This window comes from Pelodiscus sinensis, chromosome 8, assembly GCF_052426305.1.
Source record: "Pelodiscus sinensis isolate ZL-2025 chromosome 8, ASM5242630v1, whole genome shotgun sequence".
Classification (NCBI taxonomy): Eukaryota; Metazoa; Chordata; order Testudines; family Trionychidae; genus Pelodiscus; species Pelodiscus sinensis.
The window spans coordinates 39,916,498-39,929,795 of NC_143059.1; the positions used below are offsets into that span (position 1 = coordinate 39,916,498).

At 38.4% G+C, this 13,298-nt stretch overlaps 1 protein-coding gene across 5 annotated transcripts in view; it reads left to right on the forward strand.

Moving 5' to 3' along the window:
* Window positions 1-13,298, forward strand: part of HECTD2 (HECT domain E3 ubiquitin protein ligase 2) — an 84,532-nt gene that overhangs the window by 51,797 nt on the left and 19,437 nt on the right. For all 5 annotated transcript variants that reach the window (XR_001367843.4, XM_006117449.5, XM_006117448.5 and 2 more), the window contains 6 exons: window positions 928-1,051; window positions 4,538-4,634; window positions 5,160-5,267; window positions 7,080-7,212; window positions 9,246-9,334; window positions 12,619-12,777. Coding sequence is in view for 4 of the 5 variants with exons in the window: in XM_006117449.5 (XP_006117511.2) it covers window positions 928-1,051; window positions 4,538-4,634; window positions 5,160-5,267; window positions 7,080-7,212; window positions 9,246-9,334; window positions 12,619-12,777 (710 nt within the window). In the remaining variant the exon portion in view is untranslated. The remainder of the gene's footprint in view (window positions 1-927; window positions 1,052-4,537; window positions 4,635-5,159; window positions 5,268-7,079; window positions 7,213-9,245; window positions 9,335-12,618; window positions 12,778-13,298) is intronic.

A 13,298-nucleotide genomic window follows, 5' to 3' on the forward strand; every position in this document is an offset into this window, starting at 1 on the left:
ACAACAATAACAAGTTTGCTAAATCTCATTTGAATGTAGTACCTAATTATTTCACTGTGAAGCTCAGACAATGTGAGAGAGAATTGCAACCCTGAAAGGAAATAGGAAGGTGCCTCAGTAGATGTGTTTGAAATATCTAGGTAAGAGTTCAGGACACTGAAAAATAGGGTAAGTAATCAATTGATTCCTTAGTCAGAGGTGTCCATTGTTCTGGTGACTATACATTGCTCTTTTTATTTATAGCTTATATGAGTAGACTACTCTTTGGTGGAATCCTGGCCCCACTGAAGTCTATAGGAGTTTTGTTACTCTTTAACGGGGCAAGATATCACCCTTATAGTGAGGTAAAGTCAAATTAAGATTTTTTTTTTCCAGGAAAGCAGTCATCAGTTGATGAGAAAAATATTTTTTAGATTCCCATTAGAATTTCAGGGGTTTTTTGTTTTTTTTTTAATTCTTGGAATTTTGTTCTGTTACAAGTCACTGATCATAAGCATTAGTTGGTACTTTAATTTCATTGACACAATTTGTTGCTTCTTAATAAAATACCAGAAAAGATATATAACAGTTGCATGTCAAATTGCATATGTCAAACATATGTTTGAGATGACAGAAAAAAGCAGTTTGACTCCCTGAACATAACAAACTGCAAAATAAAAATTATCTTGATGTTGCAACTTATTTTTCTAGTTTCTCTTTATTAAAATTGTTTGTAAAGTATTCATTTATTATTGGTGCCCAAGCATAACAATATTTATACTAGAAAAGTAAAAGCATTGCTATAGCTAGCATTCAGAAGAAATGACTGTTCAAACAATTCACTTTTATAAGGACTCTGATAATCACACAACTTGAAAATTGGTATTTCTCATTGGGATAGATGTTTGAGAGAGTTCCTGATAGGGATTCTATATGTTTTTCTTGTAGATGCTGCAAATACCCTTGCTAATCCTGCTGTTATTCCATATACGGATTTTTATAATTCTACATTAGATCATATTGATCTCATGGAAGAGTATCATAACTGGCAATGTTATGGAAACTCTCACAGGTAAAAGAGAAACTGTCAAAAAAGTTGGGTTTTGTTTAACAGTGAATAAAAATAGGTTGTATTTTTGTTGTTCATTATAAGCCTGTCTTTTTCTTGTGCTCTGGTTACCCACGCGGATGCCACAGCATTGATACCATGGAGCCAGAGCTTTTGCAAAGCAGTGCCATACTCATGGGCCTCATACTGTACCTCATGGTGCAGTGCTTCCAAACTGCCCACATGTTGCTCCAGCAGGATGAAGACCAGCATGGCCCGCAGGCCCTGTTCAACCAAGTCCTGGTGCTCCTGCTGCTGCACACATCCCTTAATTTCCTCTGGACACAATTGAACACTGCTTCTGGTTGAGAGGGAGACTAGCTCAGACTGGTGGGACAGCATTATCATGCAGAGCTGGGACAATCAGCAGTGGTTTCAGAACTTACATAAGAATGGCCATACTGAGTTAGACCAAAGGTCCATCTATCCCAGTATCCTGGTTCTCAACAGTGGCCAATACCAGATGCCCCAGAGGGAGGGAACAAAACAGATAATTATCATGCGATCCCTCTCCTGTCATCCATTTCCAGCCCCTAATAAACAGAGACTAGGGACACCATTCTTACCCATCCTGGCTAATAGCCATGGATGGACCCAGCCTCCATTAATCTAGCTCTTTTTTGAACCCTGTTAAAGTACTAGCCTTCACCACATCCTCTAGCAAGGAGTTTTACAGGTTGACTGTGCACTCAGGGAAGAAAAACTTCCTTTTGTTTGTTTTAAACTTGCTGCCTATTAATTTCATTTGGTGACCCCTAGTTCTTATATTGTGGGAATAAGTAAATAACTTCCTTATTCATTTTTTCCACACCATTCATGATTTTATAGAACTCTGTCGAGTCCAAGTCTTTTTAATATCTCGTTGGGACCCATTCCAAACTCCTAATAATTTTTGTTGCCCTTTTATGGACCTTTTTCAATGTCAGTATATCTTTTTTTGAGATGTGACCACATCTGTACGCAATATTTAAGATGTGGGCATACCATGGTTTTATCCATTTTTTCATGATTACTAACATTCTATTTGCTTTTTTGACTGCTTCTGCACACTGAGTGAATGTTTTCAGAGAACTATCCACAGTGACTCCATGATCTCTCTCTTGAATAGTTATAGCTAAATTAGTCCCCATATTGTATGTATAGTTGGGATTATTTTTTCCAGTGTGCATTACTTTACATTTATCAACATTAAATTTCATTTGACATTTTGTTACCCAATCACTTAGTTTAGTGAGATCTTTTTGAAACTTCACAGTCTGCTTTGGTCTTAACTATCTTGAGCAGTTTAGTACCATCTGCAAATTTTGCTACTTCACTGTTTACCCCTTTCTCTAGATCATTTATAAATAAGTTGAATAGGTTTGGTCCCAGAACAGACCCGTGGGGGACCCCACTGGTTACCTCTCTCCAGTCTGAAAACTTATCATTTATTCCTACACTTTGTTTCCTGTCTTTTAACCAGTTATCAATCCATTAAAGTACCTTCTCTCTTATCTCATGACAACTTACTTAAGAGCCTTTGGTGAGGAACCTTGTCAAAGACTTTCTGGAAATCTAAGTATACTATATCCACTGGATCCTTCTTGTCCACATGTTTGTTGACCTCTTTCGGAAACTGTAGTAAATTTGTAAGGCATGATTTCCCTTTACAGAAACCATGCTGACTTTCCCTCAACAAATTATGTTCATCTATGTGTCTGACAATTTTATTCTTTACTATAGTTTCAACTAATTTGCCTGGTACTGATGTTAGACCGTCTGTAAATGCCAAGATCACCTTTAGAGCCCTTTTAAAATATTGGCATCATGTTAACTCTCTTCCAGTAATTAGGTACAGAAGCTGATTTAAAGGCTAGGTTACAAACCAGTTAATAGTGCCACAATTCCATATTTGAGTTATTTCAGAACTCTTGGGTGCATGCCATCTGGTCCCAGTGACTTGTTACTGTTAAGTTTATCAGTTTGTTCCAAAACCTCCTCTAATGATACCTCAATCTGGGACAATTCCTCAGATTTGTCACCTAAAAATAATGACTCGGGTTTGGGGATTTCACCAATATCCTCAGCCATGAAGACTGAAGCAAAGAATTCATTTAGCTTTTCTGCAAGGACTTTATCATCTTTCAGCACTCCTTTAGCATCTCGATCATCCAAGGGCCCCGCTGGTTGTCTAGTAGGCTTCCTACTTCTGATGTCCTTCAAAAAAATTTGCTATTCCTTTTTGAGTATTTGGCTAGCTGTTCTTTAACCTCCTTTTTGGCTTTTCTTATTATGTTTTTACACTAATTTAATTTTAAACAAGCAGTATAGAATATTTTGGAAGCTAATTTTTAATTTACATGGTGCATCAACATTTCTGCAGTCTTCTTTAGTGGATGATCCCTCTGATGACTAAAATACTAACTATTGACTTTTGGCATTTCAGATATGCTCATATAATATTACTAAAGGTGAAGGATGAAAGAAACTTTAGGTATTAAATGAAAGGTGACACTAGTTCTTTGACAAGTGTATAATGGGCTGTCCTTTCATGTTGGGGTCCCAATTCCAAATTCCTGCACAAGTTCAAAGGCAAACTTCTGTTTTAAGAAGGAGTGTCATACTTTACTTATAGTAGCTTTATGATGTTCTACACAGTTGTCAGTGAATAGGTTAAAAAAGACAATAACACTATTGCCTGTCATGACTGAATGTTAGCAGAGCCACATGGGGAAGCATGGATAGCACCTGCGTGCTCTGTTCTTTGCAAAAACTGGTAGTGCAATTCCCTTGCTTTCATGAGAGCTTAAATTTAACAAAGAAAACTAACAAAAGAACCATTGGTGTGTGTCACTTTTGGGATCCTTGAGTGTTAATCATCCTTATTCTTGATTGATTGCAAAATAATATTAGTAATGGCCTGATTTTTTCAGAAGTGCTGGTCACCTACAGCTCCAGAAGTCAATCAGGTCTTAGCAAATAGCATAAAATACTTGTATTTCCATTATGCGCTTTAATTGCCTGGAAAATAGACATGAGACTTATTTTTTGCAATCAAAATCATGTAACAGTTAGGGTTTTTTTTATTCATTAACTGCTTAACAATTCAAATTTAGTATCTAACACCAAAAAGATTGTTTGCATACTACAGTAGCTGGCTTTGTTCTTCAGTCACATATAAGTACAATAATGGCAGATGCTACAATAAAGATAAAAGGTTTTGTGCGGAAAAGTACATTCAAATACTGTGACTGTTAAGTCCTTGTTAGTTAATACTAAAATGGTTTGTAAAAGATTAACATCTGTGCACCCAATGTGGAAAGGTACAATAGCTATTTCAGAAGAAATTTACAAATGAGACATTAGTGGAGGGGAGTATTGCTATCCAGTAATACAAAAATTTATTCTTGTTTTGCTTCTCCTTCGTAAAAATTACACTTTGTTTGACTTGATGTCTGTTTCGCCATTCAGGTTTTCTTTCTGTCAGTACCCATTCGTTATTTCTATAGCAGCAAAAAAAGTTATTATTCAAAGGGATTCAGAACAACAGATGATAAACATGGCAAGGGTAAGTCACTTTTTGATAAATGATATTCATGTAAAAATAATGTGATACATTTTAATCTGTTAAACATTCTGTAAAATTATTCACTGCAATTTGTGAAATTTAGAGCTAACCTCTAAAAACAATTAGGCAGTTCTAACTTAGTGTCTGCAAAAAAGCCATGAAGAATGTTTACATGTTTAGGGCTGTAGTACCTTCATAAATGTGTTTCTACAGTACAATATTCTGCAATATATGGACCTTTTTTCACCATTCCCATGAGTGACAAGCAAGCTAGATTCATGGGGAAGATAATTTTGAGGGAATACATTCCTCTGAAAAGCCTTGTTAGTTGTCTATTTTATTATGCTAGTGTGGACAATGATAGATCAGAATACAACAGTATCTATACAGGTCACAGGAAAGAGTGTTGGACATAAGGGAGTAGTGGCTTTTAAGAGGAGATGCTAGGTACTGAGGGTTGATCTGACTTCTTAAGCAAAAATGTTGGGTGTATTCATTTTTTTGTTTGTTTTAAATTACAAATAGCAAAGCCTGGTGGACAAAGTCTCTCGCAGGCAGAGACCTGACATGAATATGTTATTCTTAAACGTGAAAGTGAGAAGGATGCATCTTGTTAGTGATTCACTTGATGAGGTAAAGAAAATGGAAATTTAATTAATGTTTGTTGGAATGTATTTGTAACATTTTAATTTCAGTCTGATAGGATTTATTTTATAGTGAATCTATTGAAAACATATAGTAGTTGCTGAGGAAACTAACCACGTTTTTAGTTATCGTCTTTTTTTACGATTACCAACTTTCCATACACGCTTATGTAGATTTTGTGACTGTGCATGCTAACTAAAATAAATTTTAAAAATATGAATATGAAGTTAACTCATTAAGAATACAGTGCATAGTCATCAGATTGTATTGTATCATATTCTAGGGTAGGCGTTCCAACTTCTTCTATTCCTTAGATACTGTGTGATTTCTTCCTTAACTATCTTCTTTCTTTGAGCTTTGTAGTGTAGGAGCACAGTGTAGTAAAATCTCATTTGTGTTGAGCAATATAATATTAGCAAGATAAAGGGAAGTATTCTTTGATTTGTAAAAATCTATGGTATCATCATTGCAATGGCATGGCAGGGAAGCTCACTTGTTCCTGGGTCCTCACTCCAACTCCTAGAGTTTGTGGAAATTTTGATGATACAGTGTGCTAAGAAAAAGGTCAAGTTGGGTATCATTTGAACGCCTTTTCTCCTACCAAGACTATGGCACCAAACAGGACAAGTCTGGAACAATTATGTAGCTATACAGTCAAGAAAGATATATTTTTTAAATATACTGTACATAGACATGTCGAACGTGGCAGCCCTCACAAAGTTCTTTTGAGGCCATTGACCCATGATACTGTATTTTCAGTTAATAACTAAAATATGATACCCAGATTAGTTTATTTTAAGGTTGCAGATCCTATAAATGGAAGGAATGCTTGAAGTTTATTGCCATCATCAGTTAAAAAGGTGAACGATTCAAATTATGATTCTGTAAATTTTAATGACTCTAGTGACACCTCCCTTACCTTTCTATCATTAACTTACTCACAGAATTACACATGCTCCCAAGTTATTAAATACTTCAGGTTTTGTTTCCCCAATTTCTTATCCAAATGTTTAACCCACTGCTGCCATGCCCCAGACTCAGTTGCTCAGAGGGAGTGTAAATGAGATCTACTTGGTGCCTCTGCTTCCAAGTCGTGGCAGAGACGTCATGAGCCAGGAGGGAGAATAGCCAACCAATTACAATTACCTAACTTCCCCAATCCAGACAATTGTTTGAATATGCACTTGATTTATAAGTAACCTTATGGATTCATATTTCACACAAAATAATAACTGTAGAAATAAAAACTTAAAAAAACAAATTGTCTTGCAGCACCTTAGAGACTAACAAAAAATGTAAATAGTATCATAAGCTTTTGTAAGCACAATCCACTTCTTCAGCTGAGTGGAACAAGGGGTCCGAAGGTTCAAATATATAGAAAAAGAGGGGAGATGGGGAGGGAAAGAGAAGAGGAAAAAATCTTGTCAAATTAGAGTGTCCGTGCTAACTGAAGCTAATAGAGTGGGGTGTGGTACTTAGTTTTTTATGTCATTAAGTTGTTGAATATAGTGGCTCATCCCGTTCTTGTCTTTGTTCAAACCAATTTGTACCGCTAAACCTCTTGCTCCATTCATCTGAAGAAGTGGGTTGGGCCCACAACAGCTCATGGTACTATCTACATTTTTTGTTAGTCTCTCTAAGGTGCTGCAGGACCATTCATTTTTTTTAAAGTTACAGACTAACATGGCTACCCCGCTGAGATTGTAGAAATAAAAGAAGCACCCTTTTGTTATGCTTAAGTTCTATTATATTAAATACTTCGAGTCTCTGATTTATTGTAATTTGTATTTTTTTAAATAGCTGACATGGAAGAGGGCAGATTTGAAAAAAAAGTTGAAAGTTACATTTGTAGGTGAGGCTGGTCTTGATATGGGTGGCCTAACAAAAGAATGGTTTCTTCTCCTTATTCGCCAGATTTTTCACCCGGACTATGGTGAGTCCTCATAATGTACTTTTTAAATGAACAGGTTAAAACCAAGATTAATCAAAGCAGGGATGGATAGGCATTTTTAGTTTTTCATCACCCTGGATCTTCATCACCCATCCACCCTGGATCTTTTTTCAGTATTCTCTGTTGGGTCACGTAGCTCAGTTGGAGGAGTAAGGGTGGGCTCCGTCATTTGGGAAAGATGGGAGTGGGAGGAGGTAGAGAGAGGTAAGAACCAGGAGCAGACAAACCAACCAGCTGCAGTTATTTGCTGCCACTGTGAAATCAAAATATAGGAATATTTTATGTTAGGAAAAAAGAGGAAAAGCTCAATGCCTACAAAATGGAAAGTGTTGGTTGCTGAGCCAATTGAGAACAATTGGCATGCTGCTAAGACAGTTCTAAGTGTCCTGGAAGAGCTGAGACCTTTATTTCAGTGACCCATCAAATTTAGAGACTTTCGGGGTGAAGACTTAGGTCAGTTCTCCAGTCTGATAAGTATTATTCTAATTCCTGCTTTTCTTCTCGCTTTCTGTGCCCGTCACTCTTTGTATTCTATTACACTCTCTCTGAGTCCCCTGTTTTTCAAGGCATTGAGTAGAAATCTGAGGAATTCAGGACTGGCAGAAATTCTTTGTGTTCTGCCATTGGCTTGTTATTCCACTTAGTTTCCAGTTCAGGGGCTTTCCAGAGGTGAGGATCTTCTTTAAGTTGTAGAAGCATGGGACAAGGCTACTGACTTTTCTGGGAGAGAGAGGTGGGATAGCTTAACCAGGAATGATGAACCTTTTTTGGATTGGGGACCACTGGGCATACACACAAGTGAGAAGCAAAACAAAAACAAAAAAAATCCAAACCCTCACTGATGTGGCCCCTGACTGGAAGGAGAAAGACATTTTTCACATTCCCCTCACGAACCAGAGCCTAAGGGGACCCAGTCTATAGGATTTTGTGTGCTCAAGCTACAAGGTGGGGGGGACAGTAGATGGGCTGGAACACCAGCATGGGGCTCCCCAATGCTGGGGGGAGCCCCAAGCCTTGGGGGCTGGATCCAGGCAAGTTGGGGACTGAATCTGGCCCCTGGGCCTTAGGTTCCCACCCTTCAGCCATTATGTCTCAGAAGGATCATATCCTGTCTCACTGCCTCATGCATGTTCTTGTGCAATAATTCAGTTTACTGCATGGTTTACTAATAGACCAGGTAGAATAATTTAAATCTATACAAGCTACACAGCTAAGAGCTTGTATACACTTGGAAATTTACCAAAAAGACAACTCCAGAATAATTATTTCAGATTGCTTGATTGAATATATTTGAGCATATCTAGAAAAGGAACTCTTATTGTGGAGTTTGTATTGAAATAGCTATTCCAGAATAATCATTGGAACCAAGCACTGGGACCTCCCATCTCACTAGGTCTCACCCAAAATTCTACAAGCTTGAGTCATCTGGCAAAGGAGCTAGCTAGGGTTTTTTCTTTGCTGTGTAGACATACCTTCAAAAGCCAAAGCACAATAACTGTGTAGATGCTGGACATGCCTGCATGAGGTACTGTTCCTTACTTGAAAATTGTGAACATGGTGGTCAGTATTGCACTATCCAGAGGGTTTCTTAATCTCTTCAGTTTCTAAGCCACATATCCCAATGCTATTATTAGAACATATTTTGCTATTTTTTCCAGCAATTTCAACTCACTATAACGCTCTATTTTTTGTTTCTATATATAGAGACCTTAAATACAATTCTTTAACAAATTGACTTTAATGTTGCCAATGTCAGTATTGAGTGATTGGTTTCTGAGACAGTCCACAGCCGTGCCTTATGTGCCTATAAGGCTTGTGACTTTTGTATCCTCCAAGATTGACAAATGACTACCTGTACTTCTCTGGAAAGGAAGGAAAATATCTAAAATGAAAGTACTCCTTGATACACACATTCTGTTAGCTATAAAGAGGCTGAAGGAAACTTGAAACAAAAATATGCTTTGGGGAGATTTTTTTCATTGCAGATAATGTGAAATAATTTTTACATTTCACAGGTATGTTTACATATCACAAGGATTCACACTGTCACTGGTTTAGCAGCTATAAATGTGATAACTACTCTGAATTCCGATTGGTTGGAGCTGTATCCTTTGCTGTCCACTTGAAGGTGCTATCTGCATAGTAGTTTAATCAGTTACTAACTGTAAAAACAAAAAGCTAGGAACTATAATTACACAATATCAGAATTAGTTTTTATTATGCGTTCCTTTTTTTATTAAAAGATTTTTTTGTTTTAAAGAATACACTGAGTAGTGATTCTTGTAGGAAAATTAAAAATAAAGAAAATACATATTGTGTTCATGTGTACATATTGAATACAAAAAACTACACTAAAATATTGTTTGCAAAATCAAGCACTCTTAACTTAGAAAATTAAGAATTAGATTTTTGATGTATGGAATCCCTATTAGCAACAAGTTTGAAATCTTTATTAATAGTTTATTAAATATAAAGTTTCATCTTTAAAATTGAATCTTTGGTTTAAGTGTTGAAAACATTTTCTTGCTGTCTGTTAAACTGTCCGATATATAATCTAGTATAGGTTACCCACTCTGCTGTTTTAAATGGCATAACTTGCAAACAAAATCATAAGCACTAGACTAATTGAAAAAAAGTAAAATAATTAAACAGTACAGCTATAACAAATAGCATGAATACATAAATAGAATTTAATTAGCTAAATATAAAAAGAAAACTGCATTGTATAAAAGGCAGCAAATGTGATGGTTTATATTTTTGTTTATTAGAACTGGCATATTTAATAAATTGCAACTAGTAGCCTTGTCCTTGTATTAAGTTTTATATAAGGGAAATAGCCCATTCTTTACCCACTTGACTACCTAGCATAGGAGGATTAAACTAATGGGAAGTAATATCAAATCTGGCAGTAACAAGTAACAACTCCAGAAGAGGCATCTTTTCTTGATGGAAACTCCTCGGGTAGAACAATAGTCATATTGATTTGTACAAAAAAGCCTGAAATCAAACCCATTTCTCACTAAGACCTCTGTAGAATTTTGTATATTAAAGACCATATCTATAGTTTCAATTTAATTTTTTTATATTATAGTAGTTCTATATTGTGTAAAGCAATTTGTTAATCTTAAGTGTAAAAGAATTCAGGTGTTGAAAAGAAGTGTTTTATTTGATCATGCTGATTCTTTTAGTTTAATAATTCTTACATTAGACACATAGGGTATGTCTACACTGCATTGCTATTTCGGGATACCAGAGGTATCCCGAAATAGCTACCCTGCGTCTTAACAAGCCACCCATTGTTTTGAAATATTTTTCGAAATAACGGGTGTACTATTTCAGCATCCTGGTAACCCGCGTTCCATGAGGGCTAAGGAATGTTTTGAAATAGCGTGTTATTTCGAAATTTGGTGCTGTGTAGACGTGCCAAATTTTAAAATAGCCTATTTTGAAATTCATTCGAAATAAGATAAGCAATTTGTGTAGCTCAAATTGCGTATCTTATTTTGAGGTTAGGGTGCCATGTAGATGCACCCATACTCTTAAAAGAATGATGACAATGTGGAAAAAAAGAAACAAAATGAGAAAGCAATAAAGTATGTTCAATACTTCTGGAATATTCTTGGAAAGAGTGCAAATATTTTCTAAAACAGTGTTTCTTAAACCTTTTAAGACCGAGAAACACCAAACAATATTTTTTATTTATGGGGAACACCAAGGATTTTTGTTGAGCAAAGAAAAAAGGAAGCTTGCCCCTTTTAAGGATGGCCATTTGAACTCTGTTCTCTCTGTCTATGGTGACCAAATTTTCTGAACCAAAATTAGGGACACATTACCTATACCCCCTGACCTCTGTTTACTATTCCCTTCACTCTTTGGATAGACACATGACCAGAAGTAAAAGTAACCCCCTCTAAGAACTTTTCCCACAATCCTCCTACCCATAGGGGATGAATTTGGCCCCCGCCGAACCCTCTCTCCTCTGGTGCTGGTCTCTCTCCTGCAGATGTCTACCCTTCTGCTTCACCTCCAGAATTCTCTGGCACCTGCACCTTCCTTTACCCCTGCACTCTTATGGTGTTTCCTCCTTCCCTCACTGCACCTGCCCCCTTGCCCTCTTTCTCCCTGATGCCCATCCCCTCACCACCCTCTGCCCCAGTTCCTCTCATACCCTTCTGTGCCCTCACACATGACTTGCTCCATCCCTGCCTTCCTCACGCCCACCCCTCCTTTCAACTCTTCTCCCAGCACCTCCCCCTCCCCTTGCTTCCTCTTGCCCCCAATGCCCTTCCCCTCTCGTCTCCCAGCATCACCCTGTCCCCTCCACCTTCCCACCCCCACTGACACTTCTGCTCCCTCCTCCTGCCTTTTTCCTCATTGTCTCCACTTGGTACCCTGGCATTTGTGTCTCCTCCACCCTGTCCCTTGGTTCCTTCCTGTTTCTTCTCCTGCCCTGCCCCCCTCCCCTCAACACAAGCCCCTTCCTCTCCCACCCTCCTTCCCCCTAGTTCTCTCCGAGCCCCTCTCCTACCTTTTGCCTTCCAGTTTGCGGGGCTGGAGTCTGTGGTCGGGCCCCAGAAGTCCCCAAAGTCCTGGCCCCAGCTACTTCCAAGGCAGAACTGCTTGCCGTGCCTGAAGCTGGGCCGCCCATGGTGCTAATGTTAGTGCTGCATTCCAGTCCCCACACCAGCTTTGGCTCCCATTAGAAGGAGCACCGGAGGTGGGGAGAGAAACCCCCACCCTTCTAGATCTTGCCTGTGTAGAGCGGCTGTGTGAGCAGGTCTATGCACTGCCGCTCCCCCAGCAGAGTGGAAAGGGGCGGGAAGAGATAGGGCCATGCACAGAGCGCACCAGCAGAGCCCGAACATACCCCGTTCTGCAGTGCTCCAGCTGGGCTCTGCACGGTCTCTGCTGGTACTTGGTGGCAGCTCCCAGGAGCAGCTCACTGGCTCCAACCAGCGCCTCTCCCCCATCGGCAGTGGTGGCAGCCGCCTATGGATGGAGTATGCCGGGCTTGCTGCGAACGGTGGAGGCAGTCCCGCAGCGAGTGGGAGGAGAGACTTGCCGGACAGCGGCGCATGCTGCATGGGAGTTCAGAGCTTTGGACACTGCACGCCACCAGCAGTGGCCCTGGCTGCCTGCTCAAAGCACCAAGGGAGCTGCTTACATGCTGGGTGGAGGCAGGGAGTTGCTGCTGTGCCACACTAGCGCTGGGTATCTTTCAATCCGGGACTATCCCAGGGAAAAAACGGAACACATGGTCACCATATTTCTGCAGCACACCGGTTTGGCGCGGAACACAGTTTAAAAAATGCTGTTCTAAAGTGATCTGAAAAAGAATGTTACCTATAATAGGAATGTGATTTTCTACTTAACATCTGCCATGTATAGCTTATGGGACTTGCTGTATATAATAGTATCACCTTGGATATTCGCTTCCCACCTTGCTGCTACAAGAAACTTTTGAGTCCTCCCATTGTTCCCTGTGATCAGAACACACCTGTAGGCAACAGTAACGTTACATTAGAAGACCTATGTCAAATTATGCCAGTAAGTATAAAGCAATACTTTAAATAATAGTTGATTTAAATAATAATTGTTTTCATTTTTGGGTACTTTGTTGCTTCTGTTTCATTTAAACATAGCAGAATATTTTTACATGCTAAGGCTCTTTTGTATATACTTTACAAACCACACTCCTATTATACAGACATTTTCTCTTTTATTGACAATCATATTTATTTATGTTTTGCTTATAAAAGATTGAGCAAAATTTTCCTTTCTGCCATTTGAGTTTTGAGAATTTAAAAAACTACACCTACAGATGAAATTTCACATCTAAGAAATTTATTATACAGATGTCCACTGCAAGAGACCATTGATTTCCTTTGCAATCCATGGTATCATTCAGTGCAGTAAAACTCTCAAGATCATACATGAGTCAGTTCTGTATCTAAGAATTCCAAGTTACAGTTATAAATGGCTGTAGCCATTTAATTGACCTCAGTTCATCTATAACTACCTGCTATATCATTCTCATTCTTCATTCCTGTAGATTAAAAAAGCCCATA